General features: G+C 41.5%; 1 protein-coding gene across 2 annotated transcripts in view; it reads right to left on the bottom strand.

Moving 5' to 3' along the window:
- Positions 1-295: 295 nt before the first annotated feature.
- The window catches only part of CSTF1 (cleavage stimulation factor subunit 1), a 13556-nt gene continuing 1551 nt past the window's right edge, over positions 296-12300 (bottom strand). For both annotated transcript variants that reach the window (XM_055434462.2, XM_055434452.2), the window contains exons 2-6: positions 9895-10095; positions 6737-7014; positions 6438-6635; positions 4961-5351; positions 296-2468 (exon numbers count right to left, since the gene is read on the bottom strand). In XM_055434462.2, the coding sequence (XP_055290437.1) occupies positions 2209-2468; positions 4961-5351; positions 6438-6635; positions 6737-7014; positions 9895-10063 (1296 nt within the window). In that variant the 5' untranslated portion in view covers positions 10064-10095 and the 3' untranslated portion in view covers positions 296-2208. The remainder of the gene's footprint in view (positions 2469-4960; positions 5352-6437; positions 6636-6736; positions 7015-9894; positions 10096-12300) is intronic.

Here is a 12300-nt window from a genome sequence, read left to right as displayed (position 1 = left end):
CCAAGGGAAACCAAAGCTTAAGACAAAAGGTAGATTTCTCTGAGTGATCTAAAGGAACAGATTATACTCAAAATTTTAAATTCACAGAAGAGCAAAGATACACATCTACAGGTGATTAAGTCTGGTTTCCAGAACAAAACGCTAAAGAAACCGAGAGAAGTATCAATCCAAACTCACAATGGCTGTTTAAGACCTTATGTTGTAACACAGAAAGATGCAAGAGAACTCTCCCCCCAAAAATGAACTATCTTTAAATGATCATTATATATAAAAAGTTTATTTTAGAAATCACATATCTTTAAAAAAAATAACATTGAAGTTTTAAGTTCTGATCTTGACTGAATGTTACTCACCCTCTGCATGTCGGGGTGTTCTGTGGTATAATTAACAATGTGAGGAAACCAAGTCCCTTTACACTAGTTTGAAACATGAATGTGAGTTTTAAAAGAAGAAAAATTTTTTAAAGAAGTTATTTTGGAAACACATGGAAGCATCTTGATCTTGTAAACAGAAGTCCTGAAACTACAGACACATTGCTGAGACTATTCCAAAAGCTGAAAAAAATTAGGCATTATCATTTCAATTCATGAACAGTTAAAAAGGTCCAATGGAACCAGTATCAAGAGTGTATGTAGTGTGCTCATCCCAGTGCATCTCAGAGAGAAGCAAAAAAGTCAGACCTCGACTTTACTGTTTCGAAGGCTGAAAGTCACGAAGTGTGGGTAGTTTTGGTTGGTAATTTCTTGGGTAGAACTGGTTATCCTTTATTCTACTCAGCAGGTTTCTTTCAGTCTTATAAAAACGGCACCCACAGATGGCCAAGCTCAAATACTGGAGAATCAGGACACAAAATAAATTTAAACTCACTACGGACCCAAACATATAGCTCTTTGGAAACCTGAACTATAACCTGTGACTTAACATGAAAATGGTTTTATAGATCAAAGAGTTAAAATGATCCTTAAGGATGATGTCTAAAGCAGAAGTTTTAAACAGTAAACTTCAGAAGACTATAAATTAATTCCTATAACATAAAACAATTAGTCTATTTAGTATCTTTATCAAATGATCCCGGGTTGTATTTCTAGGTACTCCTACTCAGATCATGAGGTATCTGTATTGGGGGATAATGATAAACATTATCATTACCATTACCAGAACATCCATCTGGTAAGAGGAGCTCAGGGCTCTCTGATGAGGCTAGAATTGAATCCAGAGAAGTACTGTCGCTATATAAAAAATTCTAAGAATAAGAAAACCTGTATTATTTGGTTAATTGCAAAAAAAAAAAAGGAAAAAAATTCTGAGAACACCGCTGCTAGGTGCATCCAATATGAGTAGCCATGGTACATGCTGCAGGGAACTGAAAGCTAAGATTTAAAATCACGTAAGGAGAAAGTCAATTGATAGAGATCATTCCTGACGATGAACAACACCTGACAGCAGCAGCCAGTTCACCTAATTTTGGTTAGATCGACTATACTATCAATGTTTCCCATCAAAGGGTAACAAGGTCATCTTACTGAAGATAAGCGTTTTAGGTTGTCAAAGGACTATGAGGGAAGTGTGCTGGGACACACACCTCCTACAAATCTTTAGGAAAAACCGTCCATTCATTTTAATGAAGTGAAAGGTGTGTCGACGGTAAAGTTGTACATCTGAGCTTTATTATCAGAATGATGTCATTTTAGGATAGAATTGATAGATTTTCTAAAATGAATTTAATGTGGCATAAAACTCTTGATTCTCAGAGCTGTATGCCTATGTATCTGCCGAAATGTATTCTGGAAATACACAAGGAGGATGCAGAACAGGCACAGAAGCTGCCAAAAATATCCGGATGCACATTCCTCATGACAGATCCACGTGGGATCCAGAAAGCACTTTAATACTCTATCCTTCAAGTGATGAAGAGTCCAGAGAAATAGCAAGTCCTGTATTTACAAAACTGATGAAAATCACACTGTAATAATCAGTGAGTGCAGAACAACCGCACAGATCCATGTTTCCAACTTTTTCCACCATGATTCTCCATCAAGGTAAAAAAAGACTCTTTCAAATAAATCCCAGAAGGATGCAGAGGTGGCAGCACAACCGCCAGAGATGGAGCGATGACTTACTACTGAGGCTGGTGACGGACACAGGAGGGGGCTGGTGGAGAAGAGGGCAGAGTCCTCGAGAAAAGAACCCTGTTGAGCGCAGGCAGTTCTAGTCCGTGGTCGACCTCCGGTACCAAAATCGTGCCCGGAAGTCATCGCTGCAGGTCATGAAGCCGGGGTTGGTGGGCGAGTGCACAATGCAGCGCACGATGTTGTTGTGGCCCAGGGAGAGCAGGTTCCGGCGCTCGGCTGTCCGCGAGTCCCAGCAGCACAGGCTGATGGTCCTCTCGTCGGGCAGCAGCACGTAGTCCTCCGTGTGGTTGAAGACGGCCTGCGTCCGGTGCACCTGCCGCCCGCTCAAGCCAGCGCCTGTGCAGAGACCGAGAGGTTAGGGGCCTGGGTGCCAGGGCCAGCTTTCCAAGTTCATATCTTAGACACCAGACTGTTCTACTTTTGTTATTATCTGTACTGATATAAACACAGCATTAATTGTTGAAGTAATACACATTTATTGTTCAATTTTGGAAACTCTTTAAACACCTTAAAAAGAAAAAGAATATACAAGTGGTGCCACATTATCTAACTTCATGTTGGGTACACTTCTCATGCTTTTTTCCTGGCTGCAAAGTATCCCACTGTTTGAAAGCACCACTACTTAACAATCCTTTTCTTGCCATGCATTTAGTTTGTATCCAATTGGGATACTGTGATAAACATCCTTGGTGGAGAACACATTATTTCTTTGGGATTAAATCCCCAGCACTAGAAGCACCGGAATGTATGAGCAGCCACTCTCCAGAAGGAAGTTTTATGCTTTTTAATGACCATAAGTAAAAAATCGTATTTTATGTTTTAAGTATTACATAAACTATTACCAAAAAAATCTGCCTGATAACCTTATACCCAGGGTTAACATTTTGATGAGCAACTTTTCCACATCTCTCTGTGCATTGTACACTCATTTCTAATTTATACTGCATGTGGTGGAGACCCACAAAGAAGGGAATATAGCTCAATGGGTAAAAATATACACTGTGCTGTTGGATCTGGACTCAGTACTTATTCTGGATGTGATACTGAAGAAATGACTTAACATCCCCAGGTCTCATCTGTTCTGTGGGGATAATCAGAGCACCTGTCCTCAGGATGCTGCGGGGATTAAAAAGAGGTGTGATGTCCAGTCCACTTGGCAGGCTCAGTGTTCAACAAACATTACTATGAGTGTGCGTGCATGCTTCCCAAGATTCTTCTTAAATTTCTAACAGTGGGTACAGCAGGTCAAAAATATATGTATATTTAAAACTTTGATCTATGACACCAAGTTGCCCTTCAGAAATATTTTACCAATCGATATTCCTAACAAGTAAGTGATTTCCCAAAATATTTATTGATACTAGATAATACCAATCTTTTAAATTCCTAAAATCTGATGAGCAAGAAAAGGATTCTTCCATTTTTGTTTCTTAGGTTTTTGGTGAAGTTGGTCATCTTTCCTTGGGTTCACTGACCAATATCTGACATGTTTATTACATATGCTATGGATATTTCCACCCAAGTCCAACATTTTAATTTTGTTTACAGTGTTTTAAATTAACCTCTAATATAAAAATGTCTATTATTTACTTGATAGTTTTCCCTTCTCTTTCATTATTTCAAGATCCCTTTGAATTCTAACTAAACATTAAAACTGCAGAAACATCCAAAAGTGCTGACATGAAGGGGTCTTAAACTGTGAATTAGGAAAAAAGGGAATTTGCATATAAATTCAGTATAATCTCATTTAAAAACCAAATCCCAATTCTCTAGCAAAACAAACCAATCAACCACATATAACCACAAAAACATTCCAAACATTCCTAAAACAAAAATGACTCCTCCACGTTGCACCAGCTACAGAGGAAGCCAGGGAGGAAGCTGACTCTGGTCACCATGAGATAATCCTAAGGCAGGTTATGCTGCACCCTAGCGGTTCCCAGGTCACTGACTCTCCAATCTCCTCCACTTACTAGCACCCCAGGAGATCCCTTATGAGTTTTAAGTTCTGGTCACAGGAATTTCACTGTGTGACACAAACAGCTCACAACAGAGGAAACTAGCTGGTCTTCTACCAAACAGCCTTAGCTACTACGAGGATCAAAAGAATGAAACACAATATTTTAACACTTACTATCAAATAATTAGACCTGAACACTGACTGCCAGGGATAGTGTTAGTCGCTCAGTCGTGCCCGACTCTTTGCGACCCCATGGACTGCAGCCCACCAAGCTCCTCTGTCCATGAGATTTTCCAGGCAAGGACACTGGAGTGGGTTGCCATTTCCTTCTCCAGGGGATCTTCCCAACCCAGGGATCAAACCCAGGTCTCCTGCACTGCAGGCAGATTCTTTACCAACTGAGCTACAAGGGAAGCTGCTAGGGATAGGATCCATTTAAATGGATCTTGTAAAAAGAGCTCTGGCACAACTGTTACAACCAAAGACCAATGTGAATTAATCATCGTGCATTTATATAGGTCCAGAACACTTGGGGTCTCTTTTGGGGGCTTCCTCTCTTCAGGCACAAGCCAAGATCTTCCCTCTCACTCACTGAGGGTTTTCTCTGCACCACGTTCATGTTTTTGTGGGCAATAGGCAGGCCGTGGGTATACAAATGAATCTCCAAACTCTCAAGTGTTACTTGCATGCAATCAGATCTAATTTTAGCTGTTAACATACTGAGATGAGCCAAGTTAAGAAACTGTGGCCTCTACTTCCAGCTCTGACTCTTGTTTGAGTCACATGGATTTATTGTGTGGATCTGTTTCGAGAGTTCTGGAAACTAAAACACCTCAGAAACGTGAATTGATATCAACCTTTTACATACCTGTGTATCTGACCAGCGTTCGTCCTGTTGATATTTCCCAAAGTTTAGCTACAGAGTCCTTTCCACTTGACAGAATATATTTAGAATTTTTCGAAAAGATGGCAGAACAAACTTCCGCACCATCATGTGCTTTCTCAAATGTTGTGATGCACCGATTTGAGACGCCATCCCATAATTTGATGCAGCCATCCTTGCTACCAGTCACGTACATATTGGCACTAGGATTGTAATTCACTGAACATATGGCATCGGTGTGCTGATCTTGAGGGTTGCAAGAGACAAAGCACTGAAATGTGTTGATGTCATAAAGTCGAAGTGTCGGATGTTGAGTCCCCACAAGTATAAAGTCTCCAGAAGGATGAAAGGAGATGGAGCGTAACATTTCAGCCTCCTGTCAGGAGAGAGGGGGAACCACTATTAAACCTAGAGGAGATGCGGAGAATATCTGGCCAATGCAGGGAATCCATAAATCAATGACCAGATATTACACAGGCACGAGAAGAACAAAGAATTTAATGAGAGAATCATTTAACCAAAGATTTCCAAAACTATTTACTGGTGAGATTATTCCAAAGAACAGAGAAGTGAGCTTCATTATTTTCGAATAAACAACGGGTGAACTCAGAATGGAATAGTATCATCCTATGATACATCTGTGGGGCTTCCATGGTGACTCAGACCGTAAAAATCTGCCTGCAATGCGGGAGACCCATGTTCAATCCCTGGTCGGGAAGATCTCCCATAGAAGGGAATGGCAACCTACTCTAGCACTCTTGCCTAGAGAATTCCATGGAGAGAGGACCCTGACAGGTTCTATTTACAATCCATGGGGTTGCAAAGAAATGGACATGACTGAGAGACTAACACACATACGATACCTTCATATGCAATTAGTGAATAAAGATAAACAACTGTACTTCAAGAATAGCTCCTTAGGACTTCCCTAGCAGTCCAGTGGTTAACACTCCATGCTTCCACTGCAGGGAGCACAGATTTGATCCCTGGTCAGGGAACTAAGATTCGCCCCCAAAAGAATAGCTTCTTTGTCCCAGGGCTCCAAATATTGAGGTGGAAGCCACTACTAAAACACCAGAAGGTCTGAACTGCATATTTAAAATAAGGCAACCAACTGTTGCTTTTTCAGCAAATACCTGACTGTCTCAACTAAATAATTTAGTAATTCCTATAAGTTACATTGTAGAGAAGTTGGTTATGTTTTGTCTTTAAGGAAGAAATCTGCAACCTTTAAAGAGTGTTGTGAATTCTGAACCATATCTCTGACCACCAGCTATCCTGAGCGGCCAGAGAACTTGGCGCCTGACAGCACGAGAGCCAGGCCATCTATGGCAGGCAATGCATCCTCCTTGTTTATAGGATGACCAGTGAGACAACTTTTAGAAAGAGAAGAGTCCCACGTCAGTCACTGTATTTAAGGGAAAAAAAAAAAAAAAGAAGCTCTTTTTCAAACATTCCTCACCTGGATGTATTTGAAGGCTCTTTTTGCAGATGGTTTGGAATAATCAAATAATTTAAGAGTATAATCCCTTGAACCAGAGGCGAGGATCTGTTCTGTTGGGTGGAAGGCGAGACACGTGACTTCATCCACGTGGTCGTAAAGAGTTCGAATCACTGGGTGGTTTTCCATGTTCTGCTGTGCAGTCTCGTTCATCATGACCTAGGCCAACAAGGAGAGAAGAGAAACTCTAAGTGTACTCACTCTCATTCTTCCAACAAGGGACAACAGAAGATAATGGTAGATGTGACTGGGATCTTCACCTCGATCGGCATGGCGCTTTTGGCCAGCATTCTTTCTGTGTCCAGGATTTTTATGGACGCGTCAGCAGATCCAGTAGCTATTAGCTGCCCATCTCTACTATAGGTAGCTACGCGACAGGGTCCTTTGTGGGATGTGACGTAGCAGGTTTCGTACTCTGACGCTTCTGGGGACATAGTCTGGACATCTGCATCAAACTCCAGGTCAATTCCTGTGCCAGGGGCGACTGTGTCTGACCGACCAATTGCATACTGAACTGCAGTGTCATCATTTTCCATTCCTGAAAGCAGTAAAAATTACAGGCATGGAAAAACGTTGTTTTAAAAGGACAAGGCAAAGTTCTTGATCCAAACTGGGAACGCTGTTTGCTAATGTCAATGTATTAGTTCTTGGAGCCACATGACACTTAATACTGTACAGAATTACGTATGTTGAGCTGGGGGCACACACAGTGACCAGAGTGTAAGGCGATACGGGTTGTGGGAGGTTAGGCTCCATTAGGTGAGGGCCTCTCCCCAGACACTTCCCTCTGAAATATTTTACTTTAACCACAACTACACAAGCTGAAAAAAAGCACTTCTGTAGTTAAATCGCCCACTTTTTCCCGTTCTGAACTTTAATGTTTTGCCTGTCGAGATCTGTCATTAGCAGCTCTGAAGCTCATTAAGTCAGATGTAGTGTTAGTAGCAGCACTAGTGAAACATCTCTGAAAAAGTGTTAAGCTGTGAATAAAGCCAATCAAGAATATGCATTCTGAATTGAAAAATAACTTGACATTGTACAATGTTGATTAGTATAGAAAAAATCAGAAATGCAGATGAACAAAAAAATAAACATAACCTTGTATGATATATCACCCAGAGATAATTATTGCTAACATGGTGATATGAATTCTTCTGAGTCTTTGTCCATGCACACGGTTGTTTCATTTCTTAAAAATAAAACCACACCATATAACACAGTGGAATGTACTTGGTCATTTAACCATACAGAACAAACACCTGGTCAGTGTAATAAATGTTCATCCACATCACACTGTTGACCCAATTTTATGGATACGAGAACCTTTATAACCAATTCCATATTGCTGGGCATTTCAGTGGAAATCATTCTATTTCCCCAGGCTAATCTCACAATTTACACTGCCAAGTCAAACGGTATAAACATGTATGGTAATTCTTATTGCTTCCTATGACACAGGCAAGCACCAGGATACACTGTTGAACAAGACAAGGTTCAAGGTTTTTATTAAACTTTCAGTCTTTTGGTGGGTGGTAAGGAATGTGAAGTCAAGTGGGCCTTAGAAAGCATCACAACGAACAAAGCTAGTGGAGGTGATGGAATTCCAGTTGAGCTATTTCAAATCTTGAAAGATGATGCTGTGAAAGTGCTGCACTCAATATGCCAGCAAATTTTCAAACCTCAGCAGTGGCCACAGGACTGGAAAAGGTCAGTCTTCATTCCAATCCCAAAGAAAGGCAATGCCAAAGAATGCTCAAACTACCACACAATTGCACTCATCTCACACGCTAGTAAAGTCATGCTCAAAATTCTCCAAGCCAGGCTTCAGCAATACGTGAACCGTGAACTCCCAGATGTTTAAGCAGGCTTTAGAAAAGGCAGAGGCACCAGAGATCAAATTGCCAACATCCGCTGGATCATGGAGAAAGCAAGAGAGTTCCAGAAAAACATCTATTTCTGCTTCATTGACTATGCCAAAGCCTTTGACTGTGTGGATCACAATAAACTGTGGAACATTCTGAAAGAGATGGGAATACCAGACCACCTGACCTGCCTCTTGAGAAACCTGCATGCAGGTCAGGAAGCAACAGTCAGAACTGGACATGGAACAACAGACTGGTTCCAAATAGGAAAAGAAGTACGTCAAGACTGTATATTGTCACCTTGCTTATTTAACTTATATGCAGAGTACATCATGAGGAACGCTGGGTTGGAAGAAGCACAAGCTGGAATCAAGATTGCCGGGAGAAATATCAATAACCTCAGATATGCAGATGACACCACCCTTATGGCAGAAAGTGAAGAGGAACTCAAAAGCCTCTTGATGAAAGTGAAAGAGGAGAGTGAAAAGGTTGGCTTGAAGCTCAACATTCAGAAAACAAAGATCATGGCATCTGGTCCCATCACTTCATGGGAAATAGATGGAAAAACAGTGGAAACAGTGTCAGACTTTATTTTTTTGGGCTCAAAAATCACTGCAGATGCTGACTGCAGCCATGAAATTAAAAGACACTTACTCCTTGGAAGGAAAGTTATGACCAACCTTGATAGTACATTAAAAAGCAGAGACATTACTTTGCCAACAAAGGTCCGTCTAGTCAAGGCTATGGTTTTTCCCATGGTCATGTATGGATGTGAGAGTTGGACTGTGAAGAAAGCTGATCGCCGAAAAATTGATGCTTTTGAACTGTGGTGTTGGAGAAGACTCTTGAGAGTGCCTTGGACTGCAAGGAGATTCAACCAGTCCATTCTAAAGGAGATTAATCCTGGGTGTTCATTGGAAGGACTGATGCTAAAGCTGAAACTGCAATACCTCATGTGACGAGTTGACTCACTGGAAAAGACTCTGATGCTAGGAAAGGTTGGGGGCGGGAGGAGAAGGGGACGACAGAGAATGAGATGGCTGGATGGCATCACCGACTCTGTGGACATGAGTTTGAGTGAACTCCGGGAGTTGGTGATGGACAGGGAGGCCTGGTGTGCTGTGATTCATGGGGTCGCAGAGAGTCGGACACGACTGAGCGACTGAACTGAACTGAAGGATTGTGAGGGAAACAACTCTAAACAATAAAGAAAATTTCAGACAGTGATTCTATAATGAGTGAAATAGGACTGTTGTTTCAGAGCAAATGGGGAAATATGGGGAAGATGTTCAAGTTATTTTAGAAGAGATGAGGAAGACTCTGAGATGACATTTGAGTTGAGATCTGAAGCAATAATAAATAGAACAGCAGAAAGTACCAGATAATTCATATAAAGATCCAGAGGCTAGACAGAAGCAGCTCAAAACCTTCACAATCTGGACTTTGTTTACTCCTCCAGTATCTAGCACTGTACTTGATACATACTAGCACTAAAACTAAAGGGCAATCATTGAAACTGTCATGGGCTCAATGAAGAATTTGCATTCATAAGTTACCAAGTTTGATGAGATGCAGGAGCTGCTCCGAGGGTGCACACACAGACTGAGGCTTGATTTCATTGATGAGGCCATTGGCAATGCTGATATAGCCGTCATAGAGCAGCTGGCTAATGATCAGCTTGTAGAGCTGCTGGCGGTCCTTCAAGCCCACTTTGGTTCTGTACATCTTGGAGAAGAGGAAGATAATTTTTCTGTCAGCTGTAAGAAGAGAAAACAGGTGATGATGAAGGGCAAAGGCAGGATTAAACCACAGAAGCAACACAGGAATCTGGTCAGACTTTTCAGGGTTTAAATCCAAGCTCTACCAGCATTCTCTCTGGTTGGCACCTATGTTTCTCTGAGATCAGGGGCCTCAGCTCTCAAAAGTCAGTGAAGGTTAAACATGATAGTGCATGTAGATTTTTTTGTGCACAGTGGCACACAAACAGCTCAAAATACGTCAGCCAACATTTACAGCTAGACCTCTCTTCATCGTTCTTTGCCAGATTAGCCACCTGCGACTTTAATTCTTCACTGCAATCCCCAGAATCTTCCACTTCTTCTGCTAATAAAACACTGGTAATGTAGCAACACCAGAGATCAAATTGCCAACATCCGCTGGATCATGGAGAAAGCAAGAGAGTTCCAGAAAAACATCTATTTCTGCTTCATTGACTATGCCAAAGCCTTTGACTGTGTGGATCACAATAAACTGCGGAACATTCTGAAAGAGATGAGAATACCAGACCACCTGACCTGCCTCTTGAGAAACCTGTATGCAGGTCAGGAAGCAACAGTCAGAACTGTATATGGAACAACAGACTGGTTCCAAATAGGAAAAGAAGTACGTCAAGGCTGTATATTGTCACCTTGCTTATTTAACTTATATGCAGAGTACATCATGAGGAACGCTGGGCTGGAAGAAGCACAAGCTGGAATCAAGATTGCCGGGAGAAATATCAATAACCTCAGATATGGAGATGACACCACCCTTATGGCAGAAAGTGAAGAGGAACTCAAAAACCTCTTGATGAAAGTGAAAGAGGAGAGAGAAAAGGTTGGCTTGAAGCTCAACATTCAGAAAACAAAGATCATGGCATCTGGTCCCATCACTTCATGGGAAATAGATGGAAAAACAGTGGAAACGGTGTCAGACTTTATTTTTTTGGGCTCCAAAATCACTGCAGATGCTGATTGCAGCCAGGAAATTAAAAGATGCTTACTCCTTGGAAGGAAAGTTATGACCAACATTGATAGTATATTAAAAAGCAGAGACATTACTTTGCCAACAAAGGTCCGTCTAGTCAAGGCTATGGTTTTTCCCGTGGTCATGTATGGATGTGAGAGTTGGACTGCGAAGAAAGCTGATCGCCGAAGAATTGATGCTTTTGAACTGTGGTGCTGGAGAAGAGTCTTTGAGAGTGCCTTGGACTGCAAGGAGATCCAACCAGTCCATTCTAAAGAAGATCAATCCTGGGTGTTCACTGCAAAGGCTGATGCTAAAGCTGAAACTGCAATACTTTGGCCACCTCATGTGACGAGTTGACTCACTGGAAAAGACTCTGATGCTGGGAAAGGTTGGGGGCAGGAGGAGAAGGGGACGACAGAGGATGAGATGGCTGGATGGCATCACCAACTCTGTGGACATGAGTTTGGGTGAACTCTGGGAGTTGGTGATGGGGAGGCCTGGCATGCTGTGATTCATGGGGTCGCGGACAGTAGGACACGACTGAGTGACTGAACTGAACTGAATGTTGCAACAGGTAAGAGAGCTGCTATTGTGGAGGCCCAAACACTGTTTCCACCAGCCTAAGCTGTTACAATTACTAAGGTCAGTTATGGTTATTCTTAAAATACCTTTCAATACAATGGAGCTTGTTATGTTACATAATTACACAGTAAATCAAAACGTAAGGGCAAAAAAGCTGTCATGCAATGAAAACTAAGTCAAGCTGAATGCCCTGGAAAGCATTGCTTAATAAAATATTTGTGAACAGGATATGGTGAAAACAACTACTTAAAAAAAATGGAAATATTGGAAGGACTGCACTTTGATTACAAGTTCTCAGTCTCAGAAAGCAAAAGAGAAAATTGTAAATAATGGATGCTTTTTGAGTTTATGGGGGGAAAAAAAAGAACTCCAAGTGGTGAACATGATTAGATAATCTGATTATAAAATCAACTTCTGTACATATGTGTAGGTCTGTACAGATACCGGAGATGGGAAGCAACAATAAAGAATAAGTCACTGGCGGACAGGTGGCTGTGGCAGAGAAGAAAACTGAAAACCACAGGAGAGATCATGTAAGGGTGGTCAGCGGCCTATTAACACCAGTACCTCCTGGTACTGCTGCACTACACAGGGGTCATTCTCAAAGTGGGAGATTGTAGTAAAGCGTGGGGAACAATGTCTTTAACTACACA

Source organism: Moschus berezovskii, chromosome 15 (genome assembly GCF_049115385.1).
Source record: "Moschus berezovskii isolate FMDL1 chromosome 15, NW_MosBer_1.0, whole genome shotgun sequence".
Taxonomy (NCBI): Eukaryota; Metazoa; Chordata; class Mammalia; order Artiodactyla; family Moschidae; genus Moschus; species Moschus berezovskii.
This window is presented reverse-complemented; position numbering and strand designations above follow the sequence as displayed.